The 25,000-nt window shown below is 48.7% G+C and overlaps 1 protein-coding gene across 1 annotated transcript in view; it reads right to left on the bottom strand.

Annotated features, from left to right (window-relative positions):
* LOC139250222 (uncharacterized) overlaps positions 1 to 22,126 on the bottom strand; it is a 157,427-nt gene extending 135,301 nt beyond the window's left edge. Inside the window, exons 1-2 of the mRNA XM_070872718.1 lie at positions 22,085 to 22,126; positions 16,610 to 16,960 (exon numbers count right to left, since the gene is read on the bottom strand). Of these exons, the coding sequence (XP_070728819.1) occupies positions 16,610 to 16,808 (199 nt within the window). The 5' untranslated portion in view covers positions 16,809 to 16,960; positions 22,085 to 22,126. The remainder of the gene's footprint in view (positions 1 to 16,609; positions 16,961 to 22,084) is intronic.
* Positions 22,127 to 25,000: the final 2,874 nt, after the last annotated feature.

Genomic DNA, 25,000 nt, shown 5'->3' with positions numbered 1-25,000 from the left:
AGAGACGGAGACAGTGAGAGAGAGAGAGAGAGACAGACAGTGAGGGAGAGAGAGACGGAGACAGTGAGAGAGAGAGACAGTGAGAGAGATAGAGAGATGGAGACAGTGAGAGAGATGGAGACAGTGAGAGAGAGAGAGAGAGAGAGATGGAGACAGTGAGAGAGAGAGAGATGGAGACAGTGAGAGAGACGGAGACAGTGAGAGAGATGGAGACAGAGAGAGGGAGAGAGAGAGGCGGAGACAGTGAGGGAAAGAGAGGGAGACAGTGAGGGAGAGAGACGGAGACAGTGAGAGGGAGATAGTGAGGGAGAGAGAGAGACGGAGACAGTGAGAGAGAGAGAGAGAGAGAGTGAGGGAGAGAGAGAGACGGAGACAATGAGAGAGAGACGGAGATAGAGAGAGAGAGACGGAGATAGAGAGAGAGAGACAGAGACAGTGAGAGATAGTTGGAGATAGTGTGAGAGAGAGAGAGAGAGAGAGATGGAGACAGTGAGAGAGAGAGATGGAGACAGTGAGAGAGACGGAGACAGTGAGAGAGATGGAGACAGAGAGAGAGAGAGAGAGAGATGGAGACAGTGAGAGAGAGAGATGGAGACAGTGAGAGAGAGAGATGGAGACAGTGAGAGAGAGAGAGTGAAGGAGAGAGAGAGAGAGAGAGTGAGGGAGAGAGAGAAAGACGGAGACAGTGAGGGAAAGAGATGGAGACAGTGAGGGAGAGAGACGGAGACAGTGAGAGAGAGAGTGAGGTCGTGTGTGTGAGAGAGAGAGAGCGACAGACAGAGGGAGAGAGAGAGAGAGACGGAGACAGTGAGAGAGAGAGAGAGACGGAGACAGTGAGAGAGAGAGACGGAGACAGTGAGAGAGAGATGGAGACAGTGAGACAGAGAGAGAGAGAGACAGAGACAGTGAGAGAGAGAGATGGAGACAGTGTGAGAGAGAGAGACGGAGACAGTGAGAGAGAGAGAGAGACGGAGACAGTGAGAGAGAGAGAGAGAGAGACAGAGACAGTGAGAGAGAGAGACGGAGACAGTGAGAGAGAGAGAGGCAGAGACAGAGACAGTGAGAGATAGAGAGACGGAGATGGTGAGAGAGAGAGAGATGGAGACAGTGAGAGAGACGGAGACAGTGAGAGAGATGGAGACAGAGAGAGGGAGAGAGAGAGACGGAGACAGTGAGGGAAAGAGACGGAGACAGTGAGGGAGAGAGACGGAGACAGTGAGAGGGAGATAGTGAGGGAGAGAGAGAGACGGAGACAGTGAGAGAGAGAGAGAGAGAGAGAGTGAGGGAGAGAGAGAGACGGAGACAATGAGAGAGAGACGGAGATAGAGAGAGAGAGACGGAGATAGAGAGAGAGAGACAGAGACAGTGAGAGATAGATGGAGATAGTGTGAGAGAGAGAGAGAGAGAGATGGAGACAGTGAGAGAGAGAGATGGAGACAGTGAGAGAGACGGAGACAGTGAGAGAGATGGAGACAGTGAGAGAGATGGAGACAGAGAGAGAGAGAGAGAGAGATGGAGACAGTGAGAGAGAGAGATGGAGACAGTGAGAGAGAGAGATGGAGACAGTGAGAGAGAGAGAGTGAAGGAGAGAGAGAGAGAGAGAGTGAGGGAGAGAGAGAAAGACGGAGACAGTGAGGGAAAGAGATGGAGACAGTGAGGGAGAGAGACGGAGACAGTGAGAGAGAGAGTGAGGTCGTGTGTGTGAGAGAGAGAGAGCGACAGACAGAGGGAGAGAGAGAGAGAGACGGAGACAGTGAGAGAGAGAGAGAGACGGAGACAGTGAGAGAGAGAGACGGAGACAGTGAGAGAGAGAGAGGTGGAGACAGTGAGACAGAGAGAGAGAGAGACAGAGACAGTGAGAGAGAGAGATGGAGACAGTGTGAGAGAGAGAGACGGAGACAGTGAGAGAGAGAGAGAGACGGAGACAGTGAGAGAGAGAGAGAGACAGAGACAGTGAGAGAGAGAGACGGAGACAGTGAGAGAGAGAGAGGCAGAGACAGAGACAGTGAGAGATAGAGAGACGGAGATGGTGAGAGAGAGAGAGAGACAGAGACAGTGAGGGAGAGAGAGATGGAGACAGTGAGAGAGAGAGAGACAGTGAGAGAGGGAGAGAGATGGAGACAGTGAGAGAGATGGAGACAGTGAGAGAGAGAGAGAGTGAGGGAGAGAGAGAGACGGAGACAGTGAGGGAGAGAGACAGTGAGAGAGAGAGAGAGGGAGAGAGAGAGGCGGAGACAATGAGAGAGAAAGAGTGAGAGAGAGAGTGAGGGAGAGAGAGAGACGGAGACAGTGAGGGAGAGAGAGACGGAGACAGTGAGAGAGAGAGAGTGAGGGAGAGCGAGAGACGGAGACATTGAGAGAGAGACGGAGATACTGAAAGAGACAGAGATAGTGAGAGAGACGGAGACAGTGAGAGAGAGAGAGAGACAGAGACAGTGAGAGAGAGAGATGGAGACAGTGAGAGAGATGGAGACAGTGAGAGAGAGAGAGAGAGAGAGATGGAGACAGTGAGAGAGAGAGAGATGGAGACAGTGAGAGAGACGGAGACAGTGAGAGAGATGGAGACAGAGAGAGGGAGAGAGAGAGACGGAGACAGTGAGGGAAAGAGACGGAGACAGTGAGGGAGAGAGACGGAGACAGTGAGAGGGAGATAGTGAGGGAGAGAGAGAGACGGAGACAGTGAGAGAGAGAGAGAGAGAGAGAGTGAGGGAGAGAGAGAGACGGAGACAATGAGAGAGAGACGGAGATAGAGAGAGAGAGACGGAGATAGAGAGAGAGAGACAGAGACAGTGAGAGATAGATGGAGATAGTGTGAGAGAGAGAGAGAGAGAGATGGAGACAGTGAGAGAGAGAGATGGAGACAGTGAGAGAGACGGAGACAGTGAGAGAGATGGAGACAGTGAGAGAGATGGAGACAGAGAGAGAGAGAGAGAGAGATGGAGACAGTGAGAGAGAGAGATGGAGACAGTGAGAGAGAGAGATGGAGACAGTGAGAGAGAGAGAGTGAAGGAGAGAGAGAGAGAGAGAGTGAGGGAGAGAGAGAAAGACGGAGACAATGAGGGAAAGAGATGGAGACAGTGAGGGAGAGAGACGGAGACAGTGAGAGAGAGAGTGAGGTCGTGTGTGTGAGAGAGAGAGAGCGACAGACAGAGGGAGAGAGAGAGAGAGACGGAGACAGTGAGAGAGAGAGAGAGACGGAGACAGTGAGAGAGAGAGACGGAGACAGTGAGAGAGAGAGAGATGGAGACAGTGAGACAGAGAGAGAGAGAGACAGAGACAGTGAGAGAGAGAGATGGAGACAGTGTGAGAGAGAGAGACGGAGACAGTGAGAGAGAGAGAGAGACGGAGACAGTGAGAGAGAGAGAGAGACAGAGACAGTGAGAGAGAGAGACGGAGACAGTGAGAGAGAGAGAGGCAGAGACAGAGACAGTGAGAGATAGAGAGACGGAGATGGTGAGAGAGAGAGAGAGACAGAGACAGTGAGGGAGAGAGAGATGGAGACAGTGAGAGAGAGAGAGACAGTGAGAGAGGGAGAGAGATGGAGACAGTGAGAGAGATGGAGACAGTGAGAGAGAGAGAGAGTGAGGGAGAGAGAGAGATGGAGACAGTGAGGGAGAGAGACAGTGAGAGAGAGAGAGAGGGAGAGAGAGAGGCGGAGACAATGAGAGAGAAAGAGTGAGAGAGAGAGTGAGGGAGAGAGAGAGACGGAGACAGTGAGGGAGAGAGAGACGGAGACAGTGAGAGAGAGAGAGTGAGGGAGAGCGAGAGACGGAGACATTGAGAGAGAGACGGAGATACTGAAAGAGACAGAGATAGTGAGAGATATGGAGACAGTGAGAGAGAGAGACGGAGATAGTGAGAGAGAGAGAGTGAGGGAGAGAGAGCGATGGAGACAGTGAGAGAGAGAGACAGAGATAGTGAGAGAGAGATGGAGACAGTGAGAGAGAGAGAGAGTGAGGGAGAGAGAGAGACGAAGACAGTGGGAGAGAGATGGAGACAGTGGGAGAGAGACGGAGATAGTGAGAGAGAGACGGAGACAATGAGAGAGAGAGAGTGACGGAGAGAGAGAGAGAGAGAGAGAGAGACGGAGACAGTGAGAGAGAGAAACGGAGATAGTGAGAGAAAGAGAGAGAGACGGAGAGAGTGAGGGAGAGAGAGAGAGATGGAGACAGTGAGAGAGACGGAGACAGTGAGAGAGAGAGAGACAGAGACAGTGAGAGAGACGGAGACAGTGAGTGAGAGAGAGAGAGAGAGACGGAGACAGTGAGAGAGAGAGAGAGAGACGGAGAGAGTGAGGGAGAGAGAGACGGAGACAGTGAGAGAGATGGAGACAGTGAGAGAGAGAGAGAGACCAAAGGGCAAAAAACGTTAGTAGGAGTTGTGTACAGACCTCCAAACAGTAGTAGGGATGTTGGGGAGGGCATCAAACAGGAAATTAGGGGTGCATGCAATAAAGGTGTAGCAGTTATAATGGGTGACTTTAATATGCACATAGATTGGGCTAGCCAAACTGGAAGCAATACGGTGGAGGAGGATTTCCTGGAGTGCATAAGGGATGGTTTTCTAGACCAATATGTCGAGGAACCAACTAAGGGGGAGGCCATCTTAGACTGGGTGTTGTGTAATGAGAGAGGATTAATTAGCAATCTCATTGTGCGAGGCCCCTTGGGGAAGAGTGACCATAATATGGTGGAATTCTGCATTAGGATGAAGAATGAAACAGTTAATTCAGAGACCATGGTCCAGAACTTAAAGAAGGGTAACTTTGAAGGTATGAGGCGTGAATTGGCTAGGATAGATTGGTGAATGATACTTAGGGGGTTGACTGTGGATGGGCAATGGCAGACATTTAGAGACCGCATGGATGAATTACAACAATTGTACATTCCTGTCTGGCGTAAAAATAAAAAAGGGAAGGTGGCTCAACCGTGGCTATCTAGGGAAATCAGAGATAGTATTAAAGCCAAGGAAGCGGCATACAAATTGGCCAGAAATAGCAGCGAACCTGGGGACTGGGAGAAATTTAGAACTCAGCAGAGGAGGACAAAGGGTTTGATTAGGGCAGGGAAAATGGAGTACGAGAAGAAGCTTGCAGGGAACATTAAGGCGGATTGCAAAAGTTTCTATAGGTATGTAAAGAGAAAAAGGTTAGTAAAGACAAACATAGGTCCCCTGCAGTCAGAATCAGGGGAAGTCATAACGGGGAACAAAGAAATGGCAGACCAATTGAACAAGTACTTTGGTTCAGTATTCACTAAGGAGGATACAAACAACCTTCTGGATATAAAAGGGGTCAGAGGGTCTAGTAAGGAGGGGGAACTGAGGGAAATCTTTATTAGTCAGGAAATTGTGTTGGGGAAATTGATGGGATTGAAGGCCGATAAATCCCCAGGGCCTGATGGACTGCATCCCAGAGTACTTAAGGAGGTGGCCTTGGAAATAGCGGATGCATTGACAGTCATTTTCCAACATTCCATTGACTCTGGATCAGTTCCTATGGAGTGGAGGGTAGCCAATGTAACCCCACTTTTTAAAAAAGGAGGGAGAGAGAAAACAGGGAATTATAGACCGGTCAGCCTGACCTCAGTAGTGGGTAAAATGATGGAATCAATTATTAAGGATTTCATAGCAGTGCATCTGGAAAATGGTGACATGATAGGTCCAAGTCAGCATGGATTTGTGAAAGGGAAATCATGCTTGACAAATCTTCTGGAATTTTTTGAGGATGTTTCCAGTAAAGTGGACAAAGGAGAACCAGTTGATGTGATATATTTGGACTTTCAGAAGGCTTTCGACAAGGTCCCACACAAGAGATTAATGTGCAAAGTTAAAGCACATGGGATTGGGGGTAGTGTGCTGACGTGGATTGAGAACTGGTTGTCAGACAGGAAGCAAAGAGTAGGAGTAAACGGGTACTTTTCAGAATGGCAGGCAGTGACTAGTGGGGTGCCGCAAGGTTCTGTGCTGGGGCCCCAGCTGTTTACATTGTACATTAATGATTTAGACGAGGGGATTAAATGCAGTATCTCCAAATTTGCGGATGACACTAAGTTGGGTGGCAGTGTGAGTTGCGAGGAGGATGCTATTGTGGATATCTGAACGGAATATATGGAATTAAGGACAGTAAAGTAAACGGGATATATGAAAATGTATAAGCCATGGAAGAATAGCTGGGAGAATGTCAGATTGCAAATAGTGCAACATCAGCATAGCTAACAGTCTTTCTCAAGGTTTCAAGTCACTAATCCTGCCAATAACATCTAATTGTAACATGAAATAAATCTGCAGAATTGCAAGGTCTCAGCTAATAGTCACACCACTAGATTGGAACATTTAGAGGCAATGCTTGAGCTTTCAAGAAAAACATCTCATATAGATTGACTAATGAGTGGCTGAGTTAGACTGTCAATCCATTTGTATTTTGTTATCTGATTTCAAAACTGTATAACTGTTAACGCTTTACGATGTAACTTCACCTATCCGTAGGGAGTGTGTACGCTCTATCCAGAGAGTATATTTTCTGTCTGATAGGTCTTACTGGCCGGTAATAAAGACTGCTTTGTTCAAAGCACAAGAGGTATTCGACTCAGTAATTTTACTGAACCAGATTGAAGTAAAAGAATCCAGGAATTAACATTTGGTGTCAGAAGTGGGATCTCAACGGACGACTGCCGAAAACTTGCGAATTAAGAGCCAGACTAGCCTTGGACGGGACGAGGGGAAAGTGGCCACTGGAGTGAGTATGATTTCAATACTGCTCCAGTTTCCCCCGGTTTCAAAAGTCTGAGGAAAGTTTAGCCACTCGCTGGTTCTCAGGTAGTGTCTGAACGAGATCCAGGACAATCTGGTGAATACCTTTCAAACTTAGAATAGGGATAGAGATAGGGAAATTGCGCGATGACGCAAACCAAGCAGCGACTTGGAAAGATAGGTTATAGTTAGAGCTAGATAGGGAGAGATGATCAATCATGGATCCAAAAATTAATAGGAAAAAAAAGAGACTCTTGTGAATGTCTGTTTAAATGAGAAATGCTTCTGTGATTTTTACTGTAAATAAAAAGCCGGGGAGTTGTGGTTTGTGTTATCTCAAACAGAATGAAAGTTTGTTTTAACCCTTCGTAGTGTTGTCCTGTATGTGGGAAGTTTAAGAGTGTGCACCTTATTGAATTACGTATATTCGGATGTTAAGTTACAGAGCCAGGAAATGCACAAAGGATAGGTTTGTTGAAAAAAAAAGAAAAAAATTACATGGTCCCGGTGGTTAAAAAAAAAGAAAAACTTGTTGAAAGAAAACATTCAGAGAAGGCACAGCAAAACAACTGAGATGGATTCAAAAGGATTTAAAAAAAAAATTACATTAAATAACACGACCTTGAGGCTGGAACAATTGAGATAACGAAAAGCAGTCCACAGCCTACGTGCCAGACTTCTCTCTAGTTATAAAAAAAAGTTACGTACTAAATAGGTGCTGAAAGAAAAAAATGTTCTGAGATTTTAAATTATGAAAAAAATTCCACTGCAGTAAAATAAATCACTCCTGTCCAGTTGGCAGAAAAACTCCATTAAATTAGGGCTTTCATTGACTGATTGAATTTAAACTGCGCAGTAACGCGAAAGGATAGGGAAATTTGGAGACTGAAAGAAATTAATTGAGGCTCATAAGAAATCAAAATTAGAAACTTAGGCTCACAGGGAATAAAATGGGGATTTAAATAGAGGATAGGTGTTCAACTCAGGTACGACGTCGACCTTGTATATCACTTGGCCCGTCTAGGCTCTGATTGAATTTAAAAAAAAACCCCGCAGCAACTCGGAAGGTAGGGCCGACGCGAACGCGCAGCGGCGCAGAAGCACAAACAACGCGAGACGCGCAGCGGTGCGAGCGTGCGGCCGAGAGGAGAAGGGCCGACGCGAATGCGCAGGGAAGCGAACGCGCAGTGACGCAGACGCGCAGTACGTAAACGCGCAGTGAACGTAAACGCGCAGTGACGCCGACGCGTAGTGACGCAGAGGCGCAGCAACGCAAATCGCGAAAGTCAGTGCTAATGTCAGTAAGTCTTTGTAAGTCTTAAGTGTTTAGAGTTTTAAGTAAAGTTTTAAGTATCCTAAATCGCGCGGCGACGCGGGTAAGTGTTAGAAGTCCTTGTTTATCTTTTAAAGTTTTAAGTATCTTAACTCGTGCGGCGACGCGAGCCACGGGTCGACGCGGATTGCGTGGCGACGTGAACTGCGGGGCGACGTGAACTGCGGGGCGACGTGGGAGTTTTAAGTATCGCGCGGCGACGCGAACCGCGCGGCGACACGGGTAAGTGTTAGCATTAGTAAAGTTTGTTTATTTGGAGTTAGTTAAAGTCAGTGTTAGTTTCTGTAAAGTCTGTGTCTATTTTTAAGTTTGTTTAAATTGCACGACGACACGAACGCATAACGACACAGTAATACGAGGAGCAGCGTGAAAATGGGTAATCAGTTAGATAAAACCACGGATGCGGATAGTCCGCTACAAAAGTTATGTGAGGAATTCCCTGAAAGAGCTGAAGACTTTAGAAAATTATCAGGAGCCCTGAATAAATTATTAGGGGATGGCCAGTGGCCTCTAGGTGACACTAGAAGCGTAGAGGTAGCACAAAAAGCACAGGGCTTAATTTGGAGAAGGGGACGAGGAAAAGGGGATAAAAATTTAATTGCAACCTGGCGACATTATTGTCAGAAATTAAAAGATGCATCACTTCTATCGAGTTGGCAAACAAATGCTATTAAATTAGGATTCTCATTGACAGAGGGAACACATGTTAAAACTGTAGACGTCTTAAAGAAAGAATGTGCGCACGAGAAACTTGCTAACAGATTCTCTGGGACCTCTGAGAAAGGTATTGATCAATTACGAGTTAAAATGGCTGGCATTGTGTTAACCAAGGCTGATGATGAAATTGATGAGTGGCCACTGACTCAGCGCCCAACGGCGCCTCCCGCACCCCCTGGCCTCTTGCTCCAGTCCTCTTCCCAACACCCTCCACCTAACACTCCGGTAAAAAGAGTTAAAAATAACCCCATATCACCAAAGCAACAAACCCAAACTGACTCCTCATCCTCTGATAGCGATTCGGATCCCCAGTTTACAAGCAATATAGTCGAAAGGACCAGATCTCACACTCGAAAGGGCAGAACTATATCTCGACATCACAAACAGTCCCGTAAATCTTCTAGTCAATCTACCAGTCCAAGTTGTGAAAGACATAGCAAACACCCCCGCCGTCAAGCACTGTCAAGCAGTCAGACAGCTCTGAAACATCCTCCGGCCTAGAAATGATTTCCAAGATCCCAAAGTCCCGACACCAATTCCCTGTCAGACCAATGCCAAACCCTGATGCACAACAAGCTGCAGACCACCTCTCTATAGATGTCTGTGATCTTCAAACAACTATTTGATTGCTCACGCTATCCGTACAGATGGAGAGGACAGTTAGATATTATTGGCAGGAAAAGAAAGGGGAGGGGGGAGGTGCGCCCCCAACCCAGGTCAAGACTGAATACGTGACTAGAAAGGAAGAGCCATCTCGGGAGGAAGGATCAATAGAACCGCAGTGTTGCATACAGGATTGGATGGATAAGCAAGGATACGGTTATACTAAACAACCAAACGGCCCGAGCCCTGCTAATAAACCTCCCTATTGTCCCCGGCATGGCATGGGAAGAGGCCGGGACTGGGTAAGAGGAATTGACTGTTTTAATTGTGGGCAGGAAGGACATTGGAATAAAAATTGCCCCTACCGTCAGCATGGAAAAGGAAGAGGAGGGGGGCAAGGGGGGAGAGGAGGATCTTACACTAACTTCTCCCAGAAACAACCCCTTTGGTCAATTGTCCCCCAATTGACTACAGAGCTTGATTGTGCAGGGATCCTCCCCGGACGACGAACCCATTCTGAATGAGTGGCAACCCTTTTTGATAGATACGGGAGCCTTCATGTCTTCTGTACAATCAAAGCTTAAACTCCCTGCCTCTACTGAAACACAGGAACTTTCAGGATTCCTGGGACAAATCTCGACATTCCCAGTGTCAGAACCGGTTAAAATGGGTTACCAGGAAGAATCGGTGGAACATCGAGTTGTTATCACAACCAATCTGGACTGTAACTTGATGGCTAGAGACCTCCTTTGCAAATTCCAGTTGCATTTGGAGTGTGGAGATAATGGGATTATTGTAAAACAGGAAACCCTTAAGCGGCAGTATTATACCACTAGAACCCCTCAGTGGTGGTCTCTGGACCTGCCACAGGCACCCTATCACGTGACCCTAGCATACGATCCCAGTGGAAAGAATCAGGACCTGCAGAACTTTTATCAGGATCACGAAGGGGAAGTGAAGGGAATTCTATTAAGGGCTAGAGTGACTGGACTGGAAAGAGAGGCAGATTTTGTGGAAGTGGATAAGAATCTGTGGAAACAACCCCTAACAATGGCACCGCATATTGCTCGTGAAGTATTAGCCCCTCACCATGCTAAAGATTTGGGAGTTATGGTACGCAAGGCCATAGATGAGGCTGACCCTACCAGCCGGGATGTGCAAATCGTAAAACATGGCCGAACAGTCCAATTTCATGGGGACCCCGAGAAGGTCTTAACGACTCTACAGCATCATACTGGCTCGGACATACCTGACTATGTGGATCCTTATGTGTGGGCAGAGGACCCCTCCCAAGTGGGTTATACTCCCATTAATTGAGATCCCAGTGCAGGGCAATGTGGACTGGCCCTCTATCCGACAGAACCCACTGAAATCACAGGCAATCCTAAACTGACCTTTCGGCACTGTACTGCAATTAATCCGGCCTGTTTTCTTACTGAGCCACCCCAAGATGAGGAAGAACCCAGTCATGATTGCTTATCTTTAATTTAAGAGGCCACATCAGTCAGGGAAGATTTAGTTGATGGAAGATCCAGACTGTATTCTTACTGAGCCACCCCAAGATGAGGAAGAACCCAGTCATGATTGTTTATGTATGTTGACGGAAGTACTTCTATTAATCCAGAAGATACACGAATCTCAGGATACGCCATAGTAAACCAGGAGAATCAGGTCTTGGAATCTGCCGCCTTTGAAACCGCCTATTCTGCTCAACAAGCTGAACTATTCGCCCTCACCCGAGCCTGTATCTTGGCCAAAGATCTCAAAGTCAATGTCTATACCGACTCTAGGTATGCCTTTGGGGTGGCCCATGATTTCGGACAATTATGGAAAAATAGAGGATTCCTAACCTCACAGGGGAATGAGATATCTCATAAACAGTTAGTATCTGATTTGTTGCAAGCCCTCATGTTCCCCAAACGTATTGCCATTGTCAAATGTACCGCCCATACTACCGGAAATTCTCTGGTTGATATAGGGAATCGTTGTCCTGACCAAGAGGCCAAACAGGCCTCTCGTGACCAACAGATGGTAGTGCCCAAAATTATGAGTCAGACTAAAAATCCTGCGAAGGATAAGTTAGCCTCGGAAAAACCAATGCCAACCATCCAAGATGTTATAAAAGCACAGGAGGATGCTCCTGAAAAAGATAAACTGTTGTGGAAATATTATGCATGTACTTATGACAATGTTTCTAAACTCTGGACCACTCCCGCGGAACAGACTTGCATGTCTGACGAGTTGGCTTCATGGGTTATAGAATGTCTGCATTTTGCTACTCATTGTGGAGCAAGGGCAACAAGTGATACGCTTTTGGCTACTTGGTGGCACCCTAGACTCCAGGCGCTCACCCAGAACATTAGTAGTCGTTGCCTGGTTGGCCAGCAACATAATCCAGGGAAGGGAGTCCCCTGTGATTGGGGTAAAACGCCCCTACCCGAAGGTCCCTTTGAGACATTTCAGTTGGACTACATTGAGTTGCAAAAAGTTCAGTGTTACAAATATGTGTTAGTAATAGTAGATGTGTTTAGCAGATGGATTGAAGCCTACCCTAACCTGGACAATAAGACTCAGACTGTTGTTAAGGTGTTAATGAGGGAAATTGTTCCTAGATATGAGATCTCAGCTAGACTGATGACCACCTATATTCTTTCTCTGACTCAGGCTCTGCGACTAGTTCACAACCAGGTTCAAGATGCTCACCTCGACCTCCCAGTTTTACCTGAATTGTCCCTTGTGGCACCAGGGAAGTATGGATTCGGAAGGGATTAGAGCCACAATGGGAGGGGCCTTTTCAGGTGTCACTCACTACCCCCACTGCAGCCAAGGTTGAGGGGAAAAGTGCCTGGGTTCACCTGCACCACTGCAAGCTCATCACCATTTCAACTAATTTTGCTGGTTAGTCTAATTCCTGTTTCTGTTCCAGATCTCCTCTTCCCTATAGCTGAACAAGGCAGTTGAAGAAGGATCAGTTTGAACTTTTACCCGTAAGACAGCCAAATACACTGACGGAGACCTGAAGAAGGGAAACGGGAAAACAGAACTCTTTTTATCAGCTAAATAATTGGACTATTTATAAGATGAGACTGTGTCTGTATGCCACTGTCTGCATAATAGTGTTGATATATGACAGTTTTGGCGCACGGGAAGGAAGACAAAGGCGAGAGCTCCATGTAAACACCTTTTTGTATATGTCTTACGTTTATGCGGAAAAAGGGAACTTCACTAGATGCTGGGTGTGTTCACATATCCCTATACATTCCAAAGGGGGAATTCCTTTGCGCACCGTTCCACTGACCCTAACTGAGACTGTTAGATGGATTCAAAGAAACGATATTGGAACAGGTAGCTAACCGCACTGCTGAGGCTCTGGAGGGCATCACAGCTGAAATGGTAGCGATAAGGACCGTAGCATTACAAAACCGAATGGCCCTCGATTACCTGTTAGCTGAGAAAGGGGGAACGTGTGCCCTGATAGGATCTGAATGTTGCACTTACATTCCTGATAGTTCAGAAAACATAACCCACCTTGCCGATCACATAAGGAGGGAGGTGAAGAAGTTATCCACACCAGCAAAAGAACTTAGCAGGTTTGATTGGTTTCTGGGTGGATCTTGGAGATCCTATCTAATACATGGGGCAATTGTTCTCATCGTAATAATTACCTGCTGTTTGATTGTTGGTTGCCTTAATCTCTGCTGTAAAGTAATGACAAGGTTAGCAGACCCTCTTGTGGTCAAGGGTTCCCGGGTTATGATCCAACAAACTAGAGAACTACTCAACAATGCAATACTCATAGAATGATCCTAAATGTTATCATAGAATGATAAAAGGAGGGATGTGGATATCTGAACGGAATATATGGAATTAAGGACAGTAAAGTAAATGGGATATATGAAAATGTATAAGCCATGGAAGAATAGCTGGGAGAATGTCAGATTGCAAATAGTGCAACATCAGCATAGCTAACAGTCTGTCTCAAGGTTTCAAGTCACTAATCCTGCCAATAACATCTAATTGTAACATGAAATACATCTGCAGAATTGCAAGGTCTCAGCTAATAGTCACACCACTAGATTGGAACATTTAGAGGCAATGCTTGAGCTTTCAAGAAAAACATCTCATATAGATTGACTAATGAGTGGCTGAGTTAGACTGTCAATCCATTTGTATTTTGTTATCTGATTTCAAAACTGTATAACTGTTAACGCTTTACGATGTAACTTCACCTATCCGTAGGGAGTGTGTACGCTCTATCCAGAGAGTATATCTTCTGTCTGATAGGTTTTACTGGCCGGTAATAAAGACTGCTTTGCTCAAAGCACAAGAGGTATTCGATTCAGTAATTTTACTGAACCAGATTGAGGTAAAAGAATCCAGGAATTAACACTATTAGGCTGCAGAGTGACTTGGATAGGTTAGGTGAGTGGGCAAATGCATGGCAGATGAAGTATAATGTGGATAAATGTGAGGTTATCCACTTTGGTGGTAAAAACAGAGAGACAGACTATTATCTGAATGGTGACAGATTAGGAAAAGGGAAGGTGCAATGAGACCTGGGTGTCATGGTACATCAGTCATTGAAGGTTAGCATGCAGGTACAGCAGGCGGTTAAGAAAGCAAATGGCATGTTGGCCTTCATAGCGAGGGGATTTGAATACAGGGGCAGGGAGGTGTTGCTACAGTTGTACAGGGCCTTGGTGAGGCCACACCTGGAGTATTGTGTACAGTTTTGGTCTCCTAACTTGAGGAAGGACATTCTTGCTATTGAGGGAGTGCAGCGAAGATTCACCAGACTGATTCCCGGGATGGCGAGACTGACCTATCAAGAAAGACTGGATCAACTGGGCTTGTATTCACTGGAGTTCAGAAGAATGAGAGGGGACCTCATGGAAACGTTTAAAATTCTGACGGGTTTAGACAGGTTAGATGCAGGAAGAATGTTCCCAATGTTGGGGAAGTCCAGAACCAGGAGTCACAGTCTGAGGATAAGGGGTAAGCCATTTAGGACCGAGATGAGGAGAAACTTCTTCACCCAGAGAGTGGTGAACCTGTGGAATTCTCTACCACAGAAAGTAGTTGAGGCCAATTCACTAAATATATTCAAAAGGGAGTTAGATGAAGTCCTTACTACTCGGGGAATCAAGGGTTATGGCGAGAAAGCAGGAAGGGGGTACTGAAGTTTCATGTTCAGCCATGAACTCATTGAATGGCGGTGCAAGCTAGAAGGGCTGAATGGCCTGCTCCTGCACCTACTTTCTATGTTTCTACGTTTCTATGAGACAGCGAGAGAGAGAGAGAGAGATGGAGACAGTGAGAGAGAGAGAGACCGAGAGAGTGAGGGAAAGAGAGAGACGGACACAGTGAGAGAGACGGAGACAGTGAGAGAGAGACAGAGACAGTGAGAGAGACGGAGATAGTGAGAGAGAGAGAGAGAGAGAGAGACGGAGACAGTGAGAGAGAGAGAGAGACGGAGAGAGTGAGGGAGAGAGAGATAGACGGAGACAGTGAGAGAGACGGAGACAGTGAGGGAGAGAGAGAGATGGGGACAGTGAGAGAGAGAGATGGAGACGGAGAGAGTGAGGGAGAGATAGAGAGAGACGGAGACAGTGAGAGAGACGGAGACAGTGAGAGAGAGATGGAGACAGTGAGAGAGAGACGGAGACAGTGAGAGAGAGAGATGGAGACAGAGAGAGAGAGAGAGACGGAGACAGTGGGAGAGAGAGAGAGATGGAGTGAGGGAGAGAGACGGAGATAGTGAGAGAGAGACGGAGACAGTGAGAGAGAGACGGAGACAGTGAGAGAGAGAGATGGAGGCAGAGAGAGAGAGAGAGACGGAGACAGTTAGAGAGATGGAGACAGAGAGAGAGAGAGAGAGAGAGAGAGAGAGAGACGGAGAGAGAGAGAGACAGTGAGGGAGAGAGAGAGAGAGACGGAGACAGTGAGGGAGAGAGATGGAGACAGAGAGAGAGAGAGAGATGGAGACAGTGAGAGAGAGTGAGGAAGAGAGAGAGACGGAGACAGTGAGAGAGAGATGGAGACAGAGAGAGAGAGAGAGAGAGAGTGAGGGAGAGAGACGGAGACAGTGAGAGAGAGACGGAGACAGTGAGAGAGAGACGGAGACAGTGAGAGAGAGAGATGGAGACAGAGAGAGAGAGAGAGACGGAGACAGTGAGAGAGAGATGGAGACAGAGAGAGAGAGAGAGAGAGAGAGACGGAGAGAGAGAGAGACAGTGAGGGAGAGAGAGAGAGAGAGAGACGGAGACAGTGAGGGAGAGAGATGGAGACAGAGAGAGAGAGAGAGATGGAGACAGTGAGAGAGAGTGAGGAAGAGAGAGAGACGGAGACAGTGAGAGAGAGATGGAGACAGAGAGAGAGAGAGAGAGAGAGTGAGGGAGAGAGACGGAGACAGTGAGAGAGAGACGGAGACAGTGAGAGAGAGACGGAGACAGTGAGAGAGAGAGATGGAGACAGAGAGAGAGAGAGAGACGGAGACAGTGAGAGAGAGATGGAGACAGAGAGAGAGAGAGAGAGAGACGGAGAGAGAGAGAGACAGTGAGGGAGAGAGAGAGAGAGAGAGACGGAGACAGTGAGGGAGAGAGATGGAGACAGAGAGAGAGAGAGAGATAGAGACAGTGAGGAAGAGAGAGACGGAGACAGTGAGAGAGAGATGGAGACAGAGAGAGAGAGAGAGAGAGAGAGAGAGACGGAGAGAGAGAGAGAGAGAGAGAGACGGAGACAGTGAGGGAGAGAGACGGAGAGAGTGAGGGAGAGAGAGAGATGGAGAGAGTGAGGGAGAGAGACGGAGAAAGTGAGAGAGAGACGGAGACAGTGAGAGAGAGATGGAGACAGAGAGAGAGAGAGAGAGAGAGAGAGACGGAGAGAGAGAGACGGAGACAGTGACAGTGAGAGAGAGAGACGGAGACAGTGAGAGAGAGAGATGGAGACAGAGAGAGAGAGAGAGAGATGGAGACAGTGAGAGAGAGAGGGAGAGAGAGAGACGGAGACAGTGAGCGAGAGATGGGAGACAGAGAGAGAGAGACGGAGAGAGAGAGAGACGGAGACAGTGAGGGAGAGAGAGAGACGGAGAGAGTGAGGGAAAGACATGCAGACTGAAAGTGAGAATGAGCATTTAACCAATGTCAGGAGTGGAGGGACAGAAAGCTGTTTACCACATGTGATACACCACAGATCAGTTGCTCTTACCTTGAATTTCCAAAATTCTATCATAATATCTCTTATTCCCAGCAGTACCAAAGGTTGTTATGGCGTACTCATAAATGCCACTGTCGGCCATATCTGCATTTCTCAGCTCGACAGACCCATCCTGTATATTGTAACTTATTCGGTTTATGTAATATTCATTGAGACGAACTTCAGATGTCCCGAAGGTGTGAATCACCATGAAGACACGACGATGCAGGAGAACATATGACCACTTGATCAACGATCCATCTGGAGGTGTCCCATTTCTGTTCCCGGTCAGTAACACAGAGGAATATCTTGCAACAACAATATGTTCACTCTCAGTCGGAGCTGCGCGTAAATTCGAATAAGCTACGGGAAAAAAATCATTACATAACTTGTTGCTATATGGATAAATTAAACAGAATAATTAAAATGCAGCATTCCAGGCATGGGCAGAGGAGACAGAAGAAGAAATGCCCTTCAAATCCCTCTCTATAAATCTATGCTGGGGGGTTGGGGGCAGCATCCAGTTAGACTGCCTCCCATCCTTTAGCTGTTCACACAAAATTGCTGCAGAAAGTCACATAACATACCCGCCCAAGAATGGGCGGTCACATAACGTTACCCGAGAATGGGCAGTCACATAACGTTACCCGAGAATGGGCGGTCACATAACGTTACCCGAGAATGGGCAGTCACATAACGTTACCCGAGAATGGGCGGTCACATAACGTTACCCGAGAATGGGCGGTCACGTAACGTTACCCGAGAATGGGCGGTCACATAACGTTACCCGAGAATGGGCAGTCACACAACGTTACCTGAAAATGGGCAGTCACGTAACGTTACCCGAGAATGGGCGATCACATAACGTTACCCGAGAATGGGCGTTCACGTAACGTTACCCGAGAATGGGCAGTCACATAACGTTACCCGAGAATGGGCGGTCACATAACATACCCGAGAATGGGCAGTCACATAACGTTACCCGAGAATGGGCAGTCACATAACGTTACCCAAGAATGGGCAGTCACATAACGTTACCCGAGAATGGGCAGTCACATAACGTGACCCGAGAATGGGCAGTCACATAACGTTACCCAAGAATGGGCAGTCACATAACGTGACCCGAGAATGGGCAGTCACATAACGTTACCCGAGAATAGGCGGTCACATAACGTGACCCGAGAATGGGCGGTCACATAACGTTACCCGAGAATGGGCGGTCACATAACGTTACCCGAGAATGGGCAGTCACATAACGTTACCCGAGAATGGGCGATCACATAACGTTACCCGAGAATGGGCAGTCACATAACGTTACCCGAGAATGGGCAGTCACATAACGTTACCCGAGAATAGGCGGTCACATAACATACCCGAGAATGGGCAGTCACATAACGTTACCCGAGAATGGGCGATCACATAACGTTACCCGAGAATGGGCGATCACATAACGTTACCCGAGAATGGGCAGTCACATAACGTTACCCGAGAATGGGCAGTCACATAACGTTACCCGAGAATAGGCGGTCACATAACGTGACCCGAGAATGGGCGGTCACATAACGTTATGTGACATGGCACCAGGGTGACCAAGGCTGGGAACTCAACATCCAGGAGTATTCAACATTCAGGAAGGATAGACAGAAAGGAAAAGGATGTGGGGTGGCGTTGCTGGTTAAAGAGGAAATTAACGCAATAGTAAGAAAGGACATTAGCTTGGATGATGTGCAATCGGTATGGGTAGAGCTGCAGAATACCAAAGGGCAGAAAACGCTAGTGGGAGTTGTGTACTGACCACCAATCGGTAGTAGTGAGGTTGGGGATGGCATCAAACAAGAAATTAGGGATGCGTGCAATAAAGGTACAGCAGTTATCATGGGCGACTTTAATCTACATATCGATTGGGCTAACCAAGCTGGTAGCAATGCGGTGGAGGAGGATTTCCTGGAGTGTATTAGGGATGGTTTTCTAGACCAATATGTCGAGGAACCAAATAGAGAGCTGGCCATCCTAGACTGGGTGATGTGTAATGAGGGAGGACTAATTAGCAATCTTGTTGTGCGAGGCCCCCTGGGGAAGAGTGACCATAATATGGTTGAATTCTTTATTAAGATGTAGAGTGACACAGTTAATTCAGAGACTAGAATCTTGAACTTAAGGAAAGGTAACTTTAATGGTACGAGACGTGAATTGGCTAGAATAGATTTGCAAAGGATACTTAAAGGGTTGATGGTGGATAGGCAATGGCAAACATTTATAGATCACATGGGTGAACTTCAACAATTGTACAACGCTGTCTGGAGTAAAAATAAAATGGGGACGGTAGCTCAACTGTGGCTAACAAGGGAAATTAGGGATAGTGTAAAATCCAAGGAAGAGGTATATAAATTGGCCTGAAAAAGCAGCAAGCCTGAGGACTGGGAGAAATTTAGAATTCAGTAGAGAAGGACAAAAGTTCTAATTATGAGGGGGGAAATAGAGTATGAGAGGAAGCTTGCAGGGAACATAAAAACTGACTGCAAAAGCTTCTATAGCTATGTGAAGACAAACGTAGGTCCCTTGCAGTTAGGTTCAGGTGAATTTATAATGGAGAACAAAGAAATGGCAGACCAATTGAACAAATACTTTGGTTCTGTCTTCACGAAGGAAGATACAAATAACCTTCCGGAAATACTAGGGGACCGAGGGTCTAGTGAGAAGGAGGAACTGAAGGATATCCTTATTAGGCAGGAAATTGTGTTAGGGAAATTGATGGGATTGAAGGCCGATTTATCCCCAGGCCCTGATAGGCTGCATCCCAGAGTACTTAAGGAACTGGCCCTAGAAATAGTGGATACATTGGTGATCATTTTCCAACATTCTATTGACTCTGGATCAGTTCCTATGGACTGGAGGGTAGCTAATATAACACCACTTTTTAAAAAAGAGGAAGAGAGAAGCAGGGAATTATAGACCAGTTAGCCTGACATCGGTGGTGGGGAAAATGTTGGAATCAATTATTAAAGATAAAATAGCAGTGCATTTCGAAAGCAGTGACAGGATCGGTCCAAGTCAGCATGGATTTATGAAAGGGAAATCATGCTTGACAAATCTTCTGGAATTTTTTGAGGATGTAACTAGTAGAGTGGAAAAGGGAGAACCAGTGTATGTGGTGTATTTGGACTTTCAAAAGGCTTTTGACAAGGTCCCACACAAAAGATCGGTGTGCAAATTTAAAGCACATGGTATTGGGGGTAATGTATTGACGTGGATAGAGAACTGGTTGGCAGACAGGAAGCAGAGAGTCGGGATAAACGAGTCCTTTTCAGAATGGCAGGCAGTGACTAGTGGAGTGCCGCAGGGCTCAGTGCTGGGACCCCAGCTATTTACAATATACATCAATGATTTGGATGAAGGAATTGAGTGTAATATCTCCAAGTTTGCAGATGACACTAAACTGGGTGGCAGTGTGAGCTGTGAGGAGGATGCTAAGAGGCTGCAGGGTGACTTGGACAGGTTAGGTGAGTGGGCAAATACATGGCAGATGCAGTATAATGTGGATAAATGTGAGGTTACCTACTTTTGGGGCAAAAACAGGAAGACAATATTATCTGAATGGTGACAGATTAGGAAAAGGGGAGGTGCAACGAGACCTGGGTGTCAAGGTACATCAGTCATTGAAAGTTGGCATGCAGGTACAGCAGGCGGTGAAGAAGGCAAATGTTATGTTGGCCTTCATAGCTAGGGGATTTGAGTATAGGAGCAGGGAGGGCTTACTGCAGTTGTACAGGGCCTTGGTGAGACCTCACCTGGAATATTGTGTTCAGTTTTGGTCTCCTAATCTGAGGAAGGACATTCTAGCTATTGAGGGAGTACAGCGAAGGTTCACCAGACTGATTCCCGGGAAGGCAGAACTGACATATGAGGAGAGACTGGATCAACTGGGCTTGTATCCACTGGAGTTTAGAAGAATCAGACTGGATCTCATAGTAACATATAAAATTCTGATGGAATTGTACAGGTTAGATGCAGGAAGAATGTTTCCGTTGCTGGGGGGTTCCAGAACCAGAGGTCACAGTCTAAGAATAAGGGGTAAGCCATTTAAGAGCGAGATGAGGAGAAACTTCTTCACTCAGAGAGTGGTTAACCTGTGGAATTCTCTACCGCAGAGAGTTGTTGAGGCCAGTTCGTTAGATATATTCAAAAGGGAGTTATATATGGCCATTATGGCCAAAGGGATCAAGGGGTATGGAAAGAAAGCAGGAAAGGGGTACTGAGATTGAATGATCAGCCATGACATTATTGAATGGCGGTGCAGGCTCGAAGGGCCGAATTTATCTGCTCCTGCACCTATTTTCTATGTTTCTATGTTACCCGACACTGGGCGGTCATATAACGTACCTGAGAATGGGCGGTCACATAACGTGACCCGAGAATGGGCGGTCACATAACGTTACCCGAGAATGGGCAGTCACATAACGTGACCCGAGAATGGGTAGTCACATAACGTTACCCGAGAATGGACGGTCAAATAACATACCCGAGAATGGGCAGTTACATAACGTGACCCAAGAATGGATGGTCAAATAACATACCCGAGAATGGGTGGTAATATAACGTGACGTGAGAATGGGCGGTCATATAACGTGACGTGAGAATGGGTGGTCACATAACGTTACCCGAGAATGGGCGGTCACATAACGTGACCCGAGAATGGGCGGTCACATAACGTGACCCGAGAATGGGCGGTCACATAACGTACCCGAAAATGGGCAGTCACATAACGTTACCCGAGAATGGGCGGTCACATAACATTACCCGAGAATGGGCAGTCATATAACATACATGAGAATGGGCGGTCACATAACATACCCGAGAATGGGCGGTCACATAACGTACCCGAAAATGGGCAGTCACATAACGTTACCCGAGAATGGGCGGTCACATAACGTTACCCGAGAATGGGCGGTCACATAACATACCCGAGAATGGGCGGTCACATAACGTGACCCGAGAATATGCGGTCACATAACGTACCCAAGAATATGCGGTCACATAACGTACCCGAGAATGAGTAGTCACATAATGTGACCCGAGAATGGGCAGTCACATAACGTGACTCAAGAATGGGCGTCACATAACATACCTGAGAATGGGCGGTCACATAACGTTAACCAAGAATGGGCGGTCACATAACGTGACCCGAGAATGGGCGGTCACATAACGTGATCCGAGAATGGGCGGTCACAGAACGTGATCCGAGAATGGGCAGTCACATAACGTTACCCGAGAATGGGCAGTCACATAACGTGATCTGAGAATGGGCGGTCACATAACATACCCGAGAATGGGCAGTCACATAACGTGATCCGAGAATGGGCAGTCACATAACGTTACCCGAGAATGGGCAGTCACATAACGTGATCTGAGAATGGGCAGTCACATAACGTTACCCGAGAATGGGCAGTCACATAACGTGATCTGAGAATGGGCGGTCACATAACATACCCGAGAATGGGCGGTCACATAACGTTACCCTGAGAATGAGCGGTCACATAACTCGTTCCAGAATGAGCGGTCACATAACTTTACCTGAGAATGGGCGGTTACATAACGTTACCCACCCCACATTCTCTCTACCCGTCTCTCTCTCCCCCTCACTCTCTCCCCTCAATCCCTCGCTCTCTCTCCGCCTCACTCTCTGTCTCTCTCCCCCTCACTCTGTTCCCCTCACTTTCTATCTCTCTCTTTCTCCCCCTCACTCGCTCTCTCTCACTCTCCCCCCAAATCTCTCTCTCTCACCCCCTCGCTCTCTGCCTCTCTCCCCCTCACTCTCTCTCTATCTCTGTTCCACTCATTCTCTCTCTCTCCCCCTCCCTCACTCTCTCTCCCTCCCTCACTCTCTCTCTCTCTCCCCCTCACACACACCCTTCCCCCTCACTCTGCCTCTCCCTTCACTTTCCCCATCACACACCCCCTCATTCTCTCCCTCAGACACCCCACTCCCCCTCACTCGCCCCCTCACACACTTCTGTCCCCCTCACATACCTCTCCCCCTCACACACCCCTCTCCCCCTCATTCCCCCCTCACACGCCACTCTTCCCCTCACTCTCCCCTCTCCCCTTCACACACCTCACCCCTTCACTCACCTCTCCCCCTCACATACTCCTCTCCCCCTCACACACCCCTCTCCCCCCTCACACGTCACTCATCCCCTCACTCTCCCCTCTCCCCTTCACACACCTCACCCCTTCACTCACCTCTCCCCCTCACACACCCCTCTCCCCCTCACACACCCCTCTCCCCTCACACAGCCCTCTATCCCTCACACAGCCCTCTCCCCCTCAGACACCCCTCTCCCCCTCAGACACCCTTCTCCGTCTCACACACCTCTCTCCCCCTCACTCTCCACCTCATTCTCCCCCTCACCCTCACTCTCCCTCTCACACACCACTCTCCCCTCTCCCTCTCACACACCCCTCTCCCCCTCACACACCACACTCCCCCTCACACTCCCCCCTCTGTTTCCCCTCACTCCTGCTTCACACTCCCCCCTCCCTCCCCCTCAGTCCTCCCTCACACTCCCCCCTCTCTCTCCCTCACACACCCCTCTCCCACTCACACTCCCCCCTCTCTCTCCCAGTCCTCCATCACACTCCCCCCTCTCTCTCCCTCACTCCCCCCCTCACTCCTCCTTCACACTCCCCCCTCCCTCCCTCTCAGTCCTCCCTCCCTCCCCTCAGTCCTCCCTCAAACTGCCCCGTCTCTCTCCCTCACTCCCCCCCACTCCTCCTTCACACTCCCCCCTCCCTCCCCCTCAGTCCTCCCTCACTCCTCCTTCACACTCGCCCCTCCCTCCCCCTCAGTCCTCCCTCACACTTCCCCGTCTCCCCCTCACTCTCTCCCTCACACATCCCTCTCCCCTCCCTCACTCTCCCCCTCACACAACCCCCCTCCTCCTCACACATCTCTCTCCTCCTCACACAACCCTCGCCGCCTCACACACCGCTCTCCTCCTCACTCTCCCCCTCACACACCCCTATCCCCCTCACACACCGCTCTTCCCCTCACACACCTCTCCCCCTCACTCTCACACAGCCCTCTCCCTCACTCTCCACCTCATTCTCCTCCTCACACACCACTCTCCCCCTCACTCACACACCCCTCTCCCCCTCACTCTCCCCTCTCCCTCACTCTCCCCCTCACACAACCCTCTCCCCTCACACCATGCTACCCCTCACTCTCCCCCTCACTCCACGTCACACTTCCCACTCTCCCCCTCACTCTCTCCTCACACATCCCCATCTCACCCTCACTCTCTCCCTCACACATCCCTCTCCCCTCACACACCCCTCTACCTCACTCTCCCCCTCACACACCCCCCCTCACAGACCCCTCTCCTCCTCACAAACCCGTCCTCCTCACACACCCCTCTCCACCTCACTCTCCTCCTCACTCTCCCCCTCACACACCCCTGCGCCCCTCACCTTCACTCTTCCCCTCACACACCCCTCTCCTCCTCACTCTCCCCTCTCCCCCTCACCCCTCAATCTCCCCCCCACACTCTCCCCTCACTCTCGCCACACATCTCCCGTCACACTCTCCCCCTCCCCTCACACTCTCCCTCCTCACTCCCCCTCACTATCCCCTCACACCCCCCTCCCCTTCACACTTCCCCTCACTCCTTCACTACCCCTCACTTTCCCCAACTCCCCCCTCACTATCCCCTCATTCTCCCCTCACATACCCTCACTCCCGCTCACTCTCCATTCACTCTCCCTCACTATCCCCTTCCCACTCCTCCTCACTCCCTTACTATCCCCTCACTCTCCCTCACTATCCCCTCACTCCTCCCTCACTTCCCCCTCACTCTCTCACTCCCCACTCACTCTCCTTCACTCCGCCCTCACTCTCCTTCACTCCCTCACTCTCCGCGCACTCCCCCTCACTCCCTCCTCACTCTCCCCGCACTCCCTCACTCTCCTTCACTCCCTCACTATCCCCTCAGTCCCTCACACCCTCACTTCCCCCTCAGTCTCCCTCACTATCCCCACTCCCTCCTCACTCTCCTTCACTCCCTCACTCCCTCACTCTCCTTCACTCCCTCACTCCCCGCTCAGTCCCTCAGTCTCCCCTCACTCCCTCACTATCCCCTCACTCCCTCACCACTCCCTCAATCCTCCATCACTCCCCCTCACTCCCTCACTATCCCCTCACTCCCCCTTCACCCTCACTCCCTCACTCTCCCCTCACTCCCTGACTACTCCCTCACTCCCCCCTCACTCTCTCTCACTCCCCCTCACAACCTCACTCTCCCCTCACTCCCTCACTATCCCCTCACTCCCCCCTCACTCCCTCACTTTCCCCTCACTCTCTCACTCCCCCCTCACTCCCCCCTCACCCCCCTCACTCTCTCACTCCCC

Source organism: Pristiophorus japonicus, unplaced genomic scaffold (genome assembly GCF_044704955.1).
Source record: "Pristiophorus japonicus isolate sPriJap1 unplaced genomic scaffold, sPriJap1.hap1 HAP1_SCAFFOLD_352, whole genome shotgun sequence".
Classification (NCBI taxonomy): domain Eukaryota; kingdom Metazoa; phylum Chordata; class Chondrichthyes; family Pristiophoridae; genus Pristiophorus; species Pristiophorus japonicus.
This window is presented reverse-complemented; position numbering and strand designations above follow the sequence as displayed.